Below are 16,431 nucleotides of genomic sequence, written 5' to 3'. Positions count from 1 at the left end.
AAGAATGTCTGGATTGAAAATCAGTTTATGGATTATAGTTATGCTGACTTTAAATGACCCTTTATAAATTATTATTTCTTTATAAATGACTCCTTATCATTATGATTTAATGATAAAGAAAGAGAAGACATAGCCAGTGGCAAATGAGATGAAAGTTAGGAAAGGCATGCTGAGGGCTGAGCTCTCACTCTTGCATATCAGCGTCACGACATCATATGAGTCAATTGCACTAGCATTCAGCTGAAATGTAAGCTTTTGAACATCTTGCCATCATTGAAGACATGTCTATAGAAAGGTTGCCCAAAATATATGTTTGTAAGATATACACAATATCTGTTTGTTTGTTTAATATATATTACTATATATTTCTTCTGGTCAAAAATCTGCTTCTGCTCTGCTTAACAGGACATTGCACTCATCATTTCCTATTCCTCAACAGCTTTGGCTCTTGTTGATGCCTTTAGATGGCAAAAAAGGAGATTGTCCCTCTACTTACAGCCAAATCCTGTCTCAAATCCTTCTAGCACTTGCAGCGCTACAAAAACTCACAGACATGACACTTCTTGCCATTTGCATCCATAGAGGACTTGAGGCTGAAGAGAGGCAAAATTTGTGTGCGATTTTTAATTTCACTGAGGAGCCTTAGGAAAGAATATTCTAACCTATTTGCCTCAGCCTTTCTTCTTTGAAGGTTAAAATTACATTTTCAGAAACAAGGTATCTTGCATGCAGGATCACTTTGGTTTTTGCACACACACAGATACACGCATGCATGGATGTATATTAAAGGACTTGCAGAAAATTTGAGCCAAAACCTGATAGGAATCAATGTTCTGTCAAAATCTCAGGGAAGGAGCCTTAGACAGCATCACTCTCAGCTTTCCCGGAGCAGGACCTGCTGTACGAGGTTAATCACAAGGATTCATTTTGTTGAGAGATCAGAAACCCGAAGCTGGCTCTATATAATACCTAAATCCCTTAATGCAACCCGCAGAGCCACAGTGCTTCTGTCCTCTAAAGCTGATACTTCATATTAATTCAAGATACCTGTTCATTCATCTTTCTTCCCAGGCCAATCGCTAAAGGAATGCTTCTGTGGTTGGAAGAAAGGCAAGCTCACAGCTCAGAAAGATGGGAGAAAAGCTGCTGGCCTCTTTGTAGTCAATAGGACTTTTATCACTGGTTTCAGTTCCGGATTTCACCAAATACTTTTGTAGGTACAAAGTTACATTTCTGTAACTTTTTCTGTACACTTATTTATCAAATCTGTACATGCTAAGGAAAATTGGAAACACTTCTGAATTCTGTTTTCACACAGAGATGAAAGGTTTTCCCAGAAAACAACATGAAAAATTTGAGACAGATGTGTATTGTTCTCTAATAATTTCTGTAACAAATTCAAAGCTCCAATCTGTTGACTCCCAAGGATAAGACCCTTTCATGGACAACTACAGACTGTGCCAAGACAAAATCCTACCTGGAACTCATCAGAATTTACGATACTCTGAACCTAAATCTGAATTTTGTTCTTCGGTCTGATTTTTACCAAAAATCAGCAGAACACATGGCAATCCTACAGCTGATTACATTTCTCCATCTCACTGTGAAGGCAGGGAAAATGGAATGGAATGACTTCTGAACAAGAGGACAATGTGAACATGATAATCCTGGACTAGCCCCTTTTCTCTGTATCACTTCAAATAGGTAGTGAAAGCTGACTAATCACGTTAACATTTAAGGACATCATTTTATAATAATGGCTGGGAGATATCTTTGTTCATATCACTCTGTAAAGAAATGACCTGAACAGAAAATAAGTTTCACATGAATCTCCCACTTATCAGACTAACAAGCATACAGTAACCAGAGTGTGTAGAAATTACAATACAGTTTGTGGAAATCTCATAATACAGGCTGTAATTCCTGACATGTCCGTTAAGAAGCCTGGAGACAGAATAAATATGGTCAGTTCCTTCCGCACCAGAGGAGCTACGAGAACCCCCATATGTTTTGAGACATTCGCTTTCTGTCAATTTGTTCAGCTAGTCTGTGATACTACTGAAGCAATTCCGTAATAGCCATTAATGTATTTATAGCAAACAGACACTATCTGGCTAAAAACTGGAAATATTTATGGGAAAAAAACATGAGCTGCTTATCTGACACACTGATGTACCCTTATCTCTCAATGGTACTATGTCTGAAGAACGAGAGGTCATCAGATCAGATGAAAGTTTTAGTGAAATGGACACATGGTTACAAAATATTTTAGTGAAAATGGCCCTGCTGCAACAAGTATGGTCACAAACATTTGGTTACAAGTTGAGTGTGAGTGCATGTAAAAAGATAAGGACACTATCTACATTTACCTACTCTGATCCCAGTTGGCTGCAAAAAGCAGAAGAATCTTCCTGCCACAGTGGTCGCGATTTTCCAATACTCCCGGAAACCCGTCTGTCAGAGCCCGTTTGATTCCTGGATCATCAGCCTTGAAGTTTTTGAACATATCCAGATTTAATTGGCGGTACTGGAAGTACTGAGCCAGCAGTCTGAAGGCCTCAGTTTGGTGAAACTTTCTGGCTCGGAGAAATCTCAAGATGAAGGCATCATCTGTACGTAAAAACCCGATGTCAGGCCTTGTGATGATCATGTCCCTGACTTGCTGGATATCCTGATGCAAAATGTCTGGGTTTTCATTCAGTTCCAGGCGTGCTTTCTCTATAGTCTCTGGACTAAGTCCAGCTTGTAAATGGGTCATCTCTGCAAAAACCTCTTTTCCAAATCCTTAACTTCAGATATTTCAGTAGGAGAAGAGCTGATCCCATTCAATCAATGGTCTGCTGGGATTGTGAGCCATTCAGAAACTTTATGCTATCAAGCTGATATTTAATAAATGAAAACAAAGGGCTTGTCTTATTCTTGTGGAAAGAGTAACAGGCAGTTCACATGTAGTATAATCCATCCAAAGGAAAGTGTTGTTTATTCCATCACTTACTAAAAGAAAAAGCAAATACAAAAAAGAAAGATTAAATACATATATAAAGCTTACTGGAATGCATTTCTGAACCTTATATGGCAATGAAATTGCTTTGTGTCCTTCATATGTAAGAGGATACTGGTCAAATAATTTCAGAATAGGTGCATTTAAGATAAGGCAGTCACCGACATCTTGAAGGCATATATTCAAGATTTCAGAAAGGCAATCTGATTACTTGAAAACTTATACTAAGCTGTATCAACTTATTATGAGAATATACTCAGCAAAGTTTTCTTTCAGAAGTGTGAGAGTTCCAGCATCCCATAACTTCAAGCCCAGGATGACAAAAGCAAAAATAATAGTAATTTTTTTCCATGCCTAACAGGAGCTAAATTTCAGCTTCACAAGTACGCAGATTTACACTTTTTGTATTAAGTATAACAGCTGTTTGATTTGGTTTTATCGCCCATACCATAAGCTTCTGGCTTTCCTTAAGTTAGCCCCTGAGCTGACTGTAAAACTTATTAAAAAAAAAAAAACTCAAACTCTACCAACATCTGGGGTATTTTCTACTTGTTAAAACCTCACTGAAAATATTTCCCATTGAGACTTAATACATCTTCATTGGAAACTTCCCATGAATAAAGTGTTTGATGAATCTAATCTGACAGGATTGGTGATTTAGTTAAAAAAAACATGCATTTTATTCCAAATTCTTTTTTTCAGTATCTTGTAGCTTTTCTGAATTTCATTTTCATTCCTGTTCTTTGCCTAGAATTTGTTTTTACAAGTGTTAGAAGAAAAGCTGCTTAAGCTGTTATGTATGAGCAAAATGGTACAGTGAATCTCTTACATTTCAGTGACATAATTAGAAAGAGACTGTCATTGAAGTCTGTGCAGTTACACTTGTGTGAAATAAGATCAAGGTCTATTCCAATGTGAAATGTGTGCGAAGAAAGATCAAGATCCTTCCAATTTTTCAACCATGACAAAAACAGACATGCAAACAAAAAACCCCGCCCCTTAACTGATCTCTCTCTTTCTAATTTCTGAAAAAGAAAAATTGGTTTTAAAAATTAAAAGAGAAGCCCTCAGTGAAAGAAACATTTTATTGAATTTAAGAAAGCTGTTTGGAAAGTTATGAATTATTTATAGCAAAACAACCATTTCACTCAGCTGCTCCCCTGGGTTCAGCCTTCTCATAACAAACAAAGGGGAGAGCAGCAACCTGAGCATTTCTTCGTCCAGGAGCTGCTCAAAGTTACATGGCAGGACCTGGAAGTCAATCAGCGCAAGGGATGCCTGAGTTCCCTGTTTTGTGAGCTTGCATGTTCTTGATAAAAACTACATTTTAGATGCCAGAGCTGCAGCTCCAGGACAAGATCCTGAAATTTGAACATGGAGAGTTTCTATGTGTTTGCTTAAAGGGCATTTGTGGCTGGAGATAAGCTTTTCATTTAACAGCAATGTGCATCAGACTTGTCTGTGGGTGATACAAAGGAGAGCTTGTTAAGCAGCCACTTTCTGTATTCACTGTGGAGCTGGAGCTGGGAAGAGCTACCTGCAGGGCAGAGCACCCAGTGATTGATCAGCCTGGGAAAACTTGGGGAAAGGCAAAGCCAGGAGCAAAACAAGCTGGCTGCCTTTGACAAGGCATTACAGAGTGTAAATGAGTCCAGAAAAACAAGTCCTGAAATTTTGAGGAGTAATCTATGGGTGCATGTTATTCAATTCTTAAAGAAATGAGATTTGTATTAAAAGTGGATTGCACATATAAAAATAAAGTAACAGTTATTTGCTTTGCTCTTGCCTTTATTAAACCAATTTAGGATAACTCTGATGGTATCCACAGAATTCCACTGATGTAAAATTGATGTGGGCCGTGGGGAAACTAGGGCAATATTTTGTGCCTAAGATCTCAAATTAATGGTGGCATTAGCATTTTCTTGCATAAATCATGCTTTTAGTTACAATCGCCCCCATGAGCTAGTTAGGGGAACTAGATGTATTTAAGTGGGACACTGTTATTGGAGAAGTGTGTTGTAGGGATTGGTTCCCTCCCTAGTTTTGACAGTAAGTTGCACAGTAAGGAGACTGTGCTTAAGGATACTCAGCAGAGGGGTGGACACAAGAAGCTTATCTGGGGTCTGCATCAGCTCTGGCTCAGGGCTCAGTATGAATTGGAACACCTGTGGAGCTCCTATAACTTAAAATCACAAAATCATGGAATCACAGAATGGTTTGGGTTGGAAGGGGCCTTTGAAGATCATCTGGTCCAGTCCCCCTGTCGAGGGCAGGGACATCTTTCACTGGATCAAGTTGCTCAAAGCCCCATGCAACTTGGCATTGAACACTTTCAGGGATGAGGCATCCACATCTCCAGGCAACCTGTTCCTTTGTCTCACCGCCTCCATCATAAAAAATTTCTTCTTTATATCCAAACTAAATCTATCCTCTTTCAGTTTCTTGTCCTATTACTACAGGCCCTAGTAAAAAGTCTTTGTCCACTTTTAAGTACTGAAAGGCTGCAATAAGATCTCCCTAGAGCCTTCTCTTCTCCGTGCTGAATAACTCCAACTCTTTCACGCTGTCTTCATAGAAGAGGTGTTCTAGCCCTCTGATCATTTTTATGACCCTTCTCCGGACCTGTTTTAACAGGTCCAAGGACTTGTGGCAGTTAATTGTGATACTCCAGTGGGTTCATCCATTTTTTAAGAGTTTATGGGAATTAAAAATGTCCCTTCCTCTGCTCCTTTTCTGAATCTCACCTCTATGAAGATGCTTCTTTGGAAATAAGGCAAATTCTTGAAAGGTCAACTGAAGAAGAAAATGGAATTAGACAAGGAGATAAAGTCTGGTCCTTCAGATTTTCTTATAGGATCATCAAACATTTAATATCAAAAATTATGCTACTTATTTTCATTAAAGTTTCCTATGTTTTTTACCTTATTTAAATGGATTATCACCCTTCACAAGGGTGAGAGGGATAAGGTCCTCTCTTGTCAGACCTTGCTGCCAAAAAGAAACTTACGAATATTCAGTCTAACAAAAGAGACATTTTTTAATGCATTTCAGAGTTTTCTGATAGTGAGCTGAGCTATAGCCACGGGTTGCAGCTTACAGGAGAGCCTCTATAGATTATCCTGATTATCAGCTGGAACAGACTGCAGTAAAATTGGTGTAATGTTATATATTGCAAAATAATCCAAAATATGTATGAACGATGTTGTCGCTATCTGAATCACAACACAAATCATGGGGTTAGCAATCCACTCTAGCACCATTGACTTCAAGGAGTCTGATTTACATCAGTGGGTGATTTGGTTCTCCCACTGCTTACCTTGACAATAAATTTAATGCTCCATAGCTATCCAGTCTAATTGTCGTTGTGCTTTCTGAAATGGTAGTGATTTATTCTGATTCACAAAGGTATAACAGAAACACTTTCTCGATTTTCACCCCCTCCCACACATGGCAATTTCTCCTTCTCTGCTGGTGTTGTGTACAGCTCTGATCTATCTGCCAATTTTTCAGGTGTTTACATCTTTGTTCTAGTTTTGGTTTTTTTCTGAATGAAGACGCTAGCCTTTTTTTCCTAATCTTGAATATTATTGCTGCATGTTGGCATACTAGACTCTTTGTTATAGTCTCAACAGCTGTTTTTCTGTGTTGTGACTCTTTGTTCCCAAAGGATTATTTGCTCTCCTAATGTCTTTTCACAGCCACTTACAGTAAATCATCCCTCCAAAGGAACAAAATCCAGCTTTAAGCAGGGAAAAATTATTAACAGAGGTTCAAAATACAACATATTAATATAGGAAAAAAAGGGAAATTTCCGCCAAAATGGTGGTGTCACATACCATTTTGGCTTATTCATTTTCAGTTCCAACAAGAGAATGAGAAGGGACAGAGAGTGGTTTTAGGATGTGTAAAATACTGAAAGTTGGATACAGTCTTCAGACAAAGAGTTTATATTTTGCCTGAGCCTCAAAAATAAAATTTGGTTAATAATAGAACTTATTAATTAACGAAAATGAAAATAATATCTTGAGGAAGCATATATAGCACTTTCCATCCAAAGATCTTAATATGCTTTACTGCTCTCTCTTCAATGACAGCTTCTGGATCTGCATTCAACCTCTATTTGCTCTACATACCCTGGAAAAACGGCCAAAACCTGCTCACAGTGGTTTGCTTGTCTAGAACATTTTGTTCCTGCCCACTTAGCTGTCCCTGCAACACTATTTGCCTTTTGGAAGCACTGTCCTCATGTCTGTTTGGCCCTTCCCCTTCAGTTCCATAAAGATTTTATTTGCCTCTGTCTACCAAGTGCTTTCCATTCAGTCTAAAGCTATATGCCATATGAAGTTTCATTACCGCAGCTTTCAAAATGGGGAAGGCACTGGGGTTTGGTCCTCACCTGGTATTAATAGGCACCACTGTTATGATTTGTCTCATAATATAATTCCTAACTCCCAGCATTCATACAGATATTAGCTGCTAAAATCATGACAAAAAAAAAAGAAGGGAGTGGGCAGGGAGGGAGGGAAAATGGTAATCTAGAATGATTTCATCTCAGGTTGTGGGTGTCATCTTATTAAATTGCTTTTAAAAAAATATTTGTTAATTGTGGAAAACATCTTGTGGCTATGTTCTGCTTAGGAGGGATTGTTCCATAAGGGTGAGAGAAGATGAATCCATAGCTGTACTTACAGGAATGGCTCCTATGGCAGTTTGTGGTCTTATGGTACCTTAGTAGGAATCTGCACTGGAAATGAAGGGCTCAGACGTAGAAAGGGATATACTCCAGCTCCATGAACTAATTTCAAAAGAGTGATGAGAAAAACTGACTCTCTCTTGCCCTTGGCTGCGAGATCCTGGCGTCCTCCACAGACAGTGGGGAGAAATACAGTCCTGAGCGATTTGCCTGAGATCACGGAGGACACATTTCACAGAGCTGGGAACAGACCATTTGTCTCCTGAGCCGCAAGTTTACACATTAACACCAGGGCAATCTTTTCCTCCATGCATAATGCTCTGCATCAAAAGTAATAAGTGAAGCCATTATTGCACACAAGGAAATGGAGAGGTAGACTGCAATGTTCCCAGTGTAAACGCCCTAGACTTCAATGACACAATCAGGATCCCAGAAGTGTACCACTTCTTTATCATTTTGCGATGAGCAGCCCCCCTGTGGGGGTTCCCAACAGGTCTATCTCATCCCAAGTCCAATAGCCTGACTGCTGCTTGGATTATTATAGAATCACAGAACACCTGAGATCGGAAAGGACTTCTGCAGGGCATTTGGTCCAAGACTCAAGCAGGGTCTCCTAGGTTCCACAGGACTGCGTCCAAACAGCTTTTGAAGGTCTCCAAGGAGGGAGTCCCCACAGCCTCTCTAGGAAACCTGTGCCAGTGCTTGGTCACTCTCATAGTAAAAAAGTGTTTCCTGATGTTCAGAGGAAACCTCCTGTATTTCAGTTTGTGCCCATTGCCTCTGGCCCTGTCACTGGGCACCACTGAAAAGAGCCTGGCTTCGTCCTCTTTGCACCCTCCCTTCAGGTATTTGTATACACTGATGAGACCCCCTTGAGCCTGCTCTTCTCCCAGCTGCACAGTCCCAGCTCTCTCAGCCTTTCCTCATGCAAGAGATGCTCCAGTCCCTTAATCATCCTTGTGATCTTTCATTGGACTTTCTCCCATATGCCCATGTCCCTCTTGCACTGAGGAGTCCAGAACTGGATGCAGTACTCCAGGTGTGGCCTCACCAGTCCTGATGATTACGAACATCTCCTGCTTCTCTGTAGCCCTTCCCTAAGGGACTAGATTCTCCCAGTGAACCCATATGAGTTGAATATCACAAGCCTTTCTCCTTCAAGTCCTAGTGCTCCTGTAAACCTTCACTAAGGAATTGTTGCTTCTCCTCAATATGAAAATAGTGAACGCTTGTGACTATAGCAGCTGTACGGGGAATTTGATTGTTTCTCACACTTTCCCAGGATGTGATCTCCTCACACAGGTACAAAACCTAACATTTCTTTCCGTTAGCAAAAACAGTACACCACACATTCCTACTCCCCTCATATTACAATCTTCTTGCTAGCTTGAATCAGTTGCGGGTTACCCTCGAGCCACATCTAGCTGTCCAGTGATGGTAATTTAGCCATGGCACAGAGCAAAACACAGCAGCAACTCAACTGATCTTTGCAGCTCTCTGCACAGTACATAGGGCAGGCACATCTGCAACACCGACCTGCAGTTGTCCTGCTGATGCTACAAGCTGGCAGGCATGAGGAGAGACTGACAAGGTTGTCTACTAGATGTAAACAAAAAAAATTGCCTCATTATCTTTTGATCTGAAATGTGCAAAACTTATTGTCTGCCTGACTGTTAAGGAATAGGACTACATGCCAAGGAGGGAAACTTCAACAACTTGTAAACAAAAAAGTTAAACAAAACACCCATGAACTTAATGAAATTGCTTCAAATTTTCTCCAAATCAAATTTTAAAATTTTAAGTGTTCAACTATTACAGATATGCCACAAATCTCTATGGGAATATGAGGCCTGACTTGTGGCAAAGTCAAAGGAGCAACAGGCTACAAAGGACTGGTGCAGCCCCCGCCGGGCCACTTTGACATCTCAGGATAAGCCAAAATTTTGTTTGTTTTAGTTACAAGTGAGTTGAGATGATCTGGCACTTTCTTGTATTGGTTACAAGTGCAGTGAGTTGGGACAATCAGGCACTCCCTGAATGTACCCGAAACTCCAGCTGCCTGGATACCATACCTGAAACTCCTGCTGCCTGGATCTGATAGGTATTAGAACCTACAATCTGGAAAATACTGAAATTGTACAGTTGCTGAGATATCAGAATTACCTAACACAAGTTTTAGTCAAAACAAACCAAAAAAAAGGGCACTGAACAAAGTCAGTCATTCACTCATCTTGTGATCTTATAAATAGCGATTCTAAGTGAGACCTTTTGATCTCTCCGGGATCACAGCGGGCTGTGACCCAGTATCTCCACCTGAGCTGAGACACCTCTCAGGGTAGATTTCACAAGGCAGATGTCACAAGGTTCACAGATTGTTCACTGATAGATGCCAATGAAGAAGAAGAGTTCACAGATCGTCCTCTGGTAGATGAAGGAGAAGAATAAGTAATTCACTATAATTAGATTTCACAAAGTTTTAAAAATTATTTGGTATCAATAATTTATTACAATTTACAAAGGAGAAAATCTAAATCATATGTTAACCTCTATATTTGTGTGAGAGAGTGTGTGTGTGTGTTTGCATGTGTGTGATTTGATTTAAGCATCTCAAAGTCTTGTGTAAACCTTGCCATTCTCGAATCTTTAATCAAGTCGCTGTTTGATTATAACAAATTTTGTTAAATCACTCTGTTAATTCGCTGATGAGCAAGTGTCATTAAATACCATACAATCTAATTTTGTGATTTACCTAATAATAATAAATCCTGAACTACTACTACGTCAAAGTTGTGTAAAATCTCATGCACAACAAACTGGCATAGCCAGCAGGATCCTAAATCAGTTTTCACGACAGGGACTTCCATGTCAGTCATGAACTACTTGAAGCATCAGCATGCAAAATGCATCCTGGTCACTATTGGACAGAGGTCACTTTCTCCAACAATATAGAAACTTCTTGCAGCAGAAATTATTAGCAGTGTGCAAGACATGAATTCTCATCCCTAAGCCTGATAATTAAGATATATGTAGAAATCTGATAGCACTAGATCATAATATTGGTGTTTGAAAATCCCTAAATGCACTGTAGAAGTTGTTACAACATCTGCACAGACATACAGATGAATGAACAAAACATATTATCAAGCTATTTATTCCTACACTTTTAATAACATGAAGTTTATCTAATTTTACAGTTCTTTTGCTCCATATTTTTAAAATTAAGTTCCTTTAAAAAGTATCAAACGCAATGGTGTTGTATTAGTGCCCTATTAGTGGCTGACTTTGTTCTGCTTTATACATGATGCAAGAGGAAGGTTTTTTTCTCATTCCTGTTGAAAACTGAGCACAAACACAGAGATCTGCACACAGATACTTCTCCCAAAATTGTAGAAATAAAGTTTAGTATAATTTGATAATACCTTGTGGGTTTATTTTCTCAGTGGAGGAACATATCAGACTTAAGGAGTTTATATCTACAAATCCTGTTAAACAAAAACAAAAACCACGAAAAAAAACCCCACCATTTGGAAATTCTCAAACTAAATCCTCAGAGCAGCGTTAGTATCAAGAGGGAAAGAACTTATAACTCATCTGCCAAAAACTATGTGAACTTCTGCTCACTGAACTTCCCACTCCATAAAAAACTGATGTTGCTTCTTTTTTTCACTAGTAGGGTCTAATTGTCACAGCTTGTTCATGCATGTGCCGGACACTACAGCAACGGACTGTGAGAGAAAATAATACTCACTTGAGAAACGATAGCACAATTGCTTTATTAACTGCATGCTTAATTAAAAATTGCACTCGTTTAGTCTTAGTTTGACGGAAATATTTTCCATCTTTTTATGAGGCTGATTGTTTGTATTTTAACTGACACAATCTTCTTTTGGAAGATGAAGAGGCTGCTGTTGCATGTTTCAAAGAAACATCCTCTGTGTTCAAAGCACATAGAGTTTAAGGAATTATGACTCAGTGCGATGGAGCGAATTCTGCAGTTCCTCCATTGCCGAACCCAATAACACTGCTTACACTACTATTCAGTAGCACTCAGCACTACTCAGTGTAAGAGTATCTGGTCTCTGCACCAGATTTTAAGTTATAAATGACGAAATAGTAAGGAAAAGATTGGAAAAGGTTATAATAGCTTTCCTTGATTTGCATGTGCCTTACAAGAGTCTAATTTAAAAAAAAATACTCAATAGCTTTCAAATCTGGATGAGTCAACAGAATTCTTAAGACAATCAGTAGCATTTTATAACAAACACATATCAGACCTGATTGCTGCCCCTGTAAACTTCAAGCTGAGATACCGACTGCAAACCAGGGAAAGCTCTCTAAGGTTATCTGACTTATCACTATATGAAAAAGAAAGCCTTTACCTTTGCTATGCAGTGCATGGCATAATACTGTTACATAATATGTCATTTAGATGTTGGCATTGCATTAACTTTTAGTACTGGAGAAAATCCGTGTTATCATTTGATTACTCAGAAAGCACATGAAAGCAGCCTTTCTGTAATTTAATTTTTCCTTCTAAATATGATCCAGTCACTGTTTAATAATGGACAATGACTAGCCATCTGCTCCTTAACTTCGTTATTCCTGGAGCTTGTTTAGATTGAGGAATCAGCATTTTGAAAAGGGAAAGCTCCCTTTCTCCTATGACCTTCCATACCCTCCCACAATTAAACCATTGCAAATAGAATTAAGGTCAGGCCAGTAGCACACACAGGGTTTCTCCAGTCGTTATTTGCTTTGTGTTTATTTTCTGTATGAAGCCCTCCTCAAACGTCCTCACTGCTTGCAGATACCGCAACTTAATTCTTGACTTCCTGCAGCAAAGGATCCACAGAGTGGGAGTAATTCACCCCGCTTCTTCCCTGCACCCATTATTCAGCACTGTTTGCCATTGGGAAACCAGAACATTTGGCTGACCTGACACATTCCCCCCTCCTCTTAATTTCTCATCCCACTTTGGGTTGAATGAACCTGGTCAAAACAGGCACTAACTTGCTGAGGAGCAAACAGGTATCTGGTGCTGTTTGGCAAGCTGCCAGCTGTCGGCACTTGGCTGGAGTCCTTACTTGGTCCTTAACTCCCAGTTTTAACCCTTTCGTCTCCATTCTTGTCATCTCTCCCCTGCTCTCAAATTTAATCTGGACTTTCCCTTCCAACTTGTGCTCCTTCCCCTGCTTGCCCAGCTCCTGGGCTGCTGAGCTGATTTTTCCAGCCCCCCATGCCCTCTTTCAGGAGTGATTGAGGCTGGTGATGGAGAAGGAAAGCAAGAAGGGAAGAAGGAGTAGGAAAGTGAGGAATGGGGGGAAACAGGAGCAGGCAGGAAAGGAGGCAAGGGAGGAGAGCAGGGAGGGAGGCAACAGAGAAGGCAGAAAACAGGAAGGCAGGAAGCAGGGCAGGGAGGAGAGGCAGGGGAAGCAGAGGAAGAAGGGGTGGGTAAAGGAAGCAGGGCAGGCAGGGCAAGGAGGAGAAGCAGGGCAGGTAGGGGAAGTAGGACAGACAGGAAAGGCAGGGATTAGGGTAAGGAAGAGAGGCAGGGCAGAGAGAGACCAGAGGAAGGAGGCAGAGAAGCAGAGAGCAGTGAAATAGGACACGCAGGAGAGGCAGCCAGGGGAGGCAGGGAGATGGATAAGGAGGCAGGGCAGGAAGCAGGCCAGGTAAGAGGCAGAGGAGGCAGGGAGTCAGGGCAGGCAGGGGAGGCAAGCAGTGGAGGCAGGGGACATGGAGACAGGGCAGGCAGTGAGCAGGGGAAGAAGGCAGGCAAGGAGAGCAGAGCAGGCAGGAGGCAGGGAAACAGAAGTAGAAGAAGCTGGGAGCAGGAGGCAGGGCAGGCAGGAGGCAGAGTAGGTAAGGAGCTGGGCAGGCGGGGAGCAGAGCAGGCAGGGCAGGCAGGGAGCTGGGCAGGCAGAAGGCAGCAGACAGGGAGCAGGGGAGGCAGGAGGCCGGGCAGGCAGGGCAGGGAAGGCAGGGAGCCGGGCAGGCAGGAGGCAGCAGGCAGGGCAGGCAGGAGGCCGGGCAGGGGGCAGGCAGGGCAGGCAGGGAGCCGGGCAGGGAGCGGGCAGGGCAGGGCAGGCAGGGAGCCGGGCAGGGAGCGGGCAGGGCAGGGCAGGCAGGAGCCGGGCAGGGAGCGGGCAGGGCAGGGCAGGCAGGAGCCGGGCAGGGAGCGGCCCCTGCCCGCAGCGCGGCGGGGCTGCGGCCGGAGCTGTCCGCCCGGCGGTGCTGAAACGCCGCAGCCCGGGCCCGGCGGCGCGGGAGGGGGGGCGCGGGGAGCGCGGAGAGCCGCCCTGCCGCATCCCGAGAAAAGACGGATCCAAATACCTGCACGGCGCCAGGCAGCCTGCCGTGGGGCGGCGGGGGGTGCGGGGGACGATTTTCCCCCCCTGCCCGGAGGTGTCCTTGCTGTTTTGCTGGGTGGGTGAGAAAGATCTCCCGGCTCCCAGGTTCAGGCTCAGATCTCTCTAGAAAACTGTGAATGAGCGAGCGCCAGCTCCACAGGGCTAGGATTTTCTTTTTTTTTTTTTTTTTTTTTTTTTTTTAGGTAGGAGGCGTGTGCACCAAAGCCTGGGTCCTTCCACTCGGCGGCTGCCGTCCCCCTGGGTCCTAAGCCCTCCTGCCGCCCGCCCGGCTGCCTCCCGGCGCTCCCAGGCTGCGGGCTCAGCGCGCAGCCACCGCCGAGGGAGTGGTGACAAAGGAGCTGGGGGCTGCTCTGACAGCCGGGAAAGCAGCAGCACAGCCGGTCGCTGCGAGCTTAACAGCGTGGGCTTTCACCTGGTGGTATGGTCTTCACCGCCTATTTTCTCTCATCACCCCTTTCCCAGCGAAAGTCAGGGAGAGTGCAACCTCCTGCGACATGTACAGCAGACACAGAAAGGGGAATAATCTTCATGGGCCACGGATTGTAGGCAAGCTGCTTTAATGAACATGGCAGCCTGGGTTTGTGAGAGAAGTTCGTCTGGGTCAGACTGCAGGTACATCTAGCTCAGGGTGCTGTCATCAACAGTAGCCACAGCGAATGTCTAGTGAAGAATACAAAAACAGGTCAAGCTTCACCCCTGCGCTCTCCCAGCTCCTCTCTCAAGCATTTTAAGTTTAGGGATTTCCCTAGCAATGTGGTGCATATGTTTTTAGGATGAATTTGTCCTCCCTGAACTTTCCCAGTGTCTCCTAGAACACCTATAAATTTCTAGAACATCCTTCCATGATGTCCTTTAACAAGGAGCTCCACAGATCATCTGACTACTTCACAAACTATCACCCCTCTTTCATCATAGGGATCTGTGAGCTTTAGCTAGCATTGTAGAAACGACAGGAGAGGGGAACTTCTCTCATTAAATGAGGTCCTGAAATATACATTCTGTTTGAGCCTCATAATACCTGGGCTAAGCTGTACTTGAAAGACCTTGAGTGACCGAATGGCCTTGGCAACCAAATTCGCACTCAAGTGATCTTACCAAAGCAGTAACCTCAATCAAATGTACCCGCAAAGCATGTTTCTTCTTCTGCTTCCCCTGTATATGGTGCAGTATAATTCCTGGGAAGTGGTGGATTGAAGTCAGCTGGCTGTTTTGGTCTCTTTGCTTTGGACGTCTCTCCCGTGCCACTTACTGAAGGCTCTTGTATACCAAAGAACTGGGCAATAAATCATAAAGATACGGAATAACTTCTGCATAAGAAAAGGCTAAACAGAGTAGGATTCTTCAGCATGGAAGAAAAGAGATGAGTAAGAGCAGATAAAATAGCGGTGTGGTTTACTCATCATTTTTAATATTTCATAATAGTGAGCAGCATGAGGAAGATAAATTGGAACAATATGTGAGTATTATTTCCAGTTCAAGGAGTAGGAAAAGGGAAACCCACTAGGGGCCAGCTTTGAATCAAACCAAAGGACATACTTCTTCACAAAATATTTAGTGAAGCTGTAAAACTCATTTCCACAGGAATTCGGGCTTCAGAAAATCTTCTTCCACGGAAGAAAAATCCATTAAGGACTTTTAAACATGAAGTCATGACCTCTGGCTCAGGAAGTCCCTGTTCCACAAATTGCTGAAGGCTGGGGTAACATTTGGGAAAGAGTGATAATATCATTGCCCTGATCTTATTCTTTTCCTTAGCCATCTGCTGCTGATCACTGCTGGAGATAGGCACTGGACTAGACGGACCTTTGATCTGACCCAGTACTGCCTGCTCTTATATTCTTATATACAAAGTAGACTTTGCGAACATGAACACAACAGGAGTACGCTCAGCTTTGCTTTCCCTTGAAAGGGGAAGAGCCAGTGGTTTTGTTCTATTTGAAAGAGTGTACATCCAGACAGAGTCACTTCTTTTTAGAGGAAACCCAACAATATTCATGTGCAAAGGTAAAAAGAATCTGTGGGGAAGACGCCTTATGCTTTTAGAATGATTTCCATGCGTCACCATTAATTTAACCCACAGCATGTTTAAAATTGGAGTATGAGGTATTTGCATCCTGTGACCCGATGGCACTGACTGGAAGAGATGAAGCAGCAGCTCAAGGGCAAAGAGCCCAAAACTCTCAGAAAAGCATTTGTCCCAGCGCTTGATGGGTGAGCAGTCCTAGCCTCAGGGAAGTCAGTAGTCAGTTAGCAAGTAGTCTCATTAGATCATTATTTTCTGCATAGAGATGGGTTGGGAAATAAAACAATAAGCACTCTGTTTTCAGAATCCTGTTGCAAGCTTCCACTCTTGCACATATGATAGA

General features: G+C 42.4%; 1 protein-coding gene across 1 annotated transcript in view; it reads right to left on the bottom strand.

The window, feature by feature from the left end:
- Nucleotides 1-2,758, bottom strand: part of CLVS1 (clavesin 1) — a 99,007-nt gene extending 96,249 nt beyond the window's left edge. Inside the window, exon 1 of the mRNA XM_086609351.1 lies at nt 2,370-2,758. Within this exon, the coding sequence (XP_086465477.1) occupies nt 2,370-2,758 (389 nt within the window). The remainder of the gene's footprint in view (nt 1-2,369) is intronic.
- Between the last annotated feature and the right edge of the window lie 13,673 nt (nt 2,759-16,431).

This window comes from Tauraco erythrolophus, chromosome 3, assembly GCF_009769465.1.
Source record: "Tauraco erythrolophus isolate bTauEry1 chromosome 3, bTauEry1.pri, whole genome shotgun sequence".
Taxonomy (NCBI): domain Eukaryota; kingdom Metazoa; phylum Chordata; class Aves; order Musophagiformes; family Musophagidae; genus Tauraco; species Tauraco erythrolophus.
Note: the sequence above shows the minus strand (reverse complement) of the source record. Positions and strands in the feature narration are given on the sequence as shown.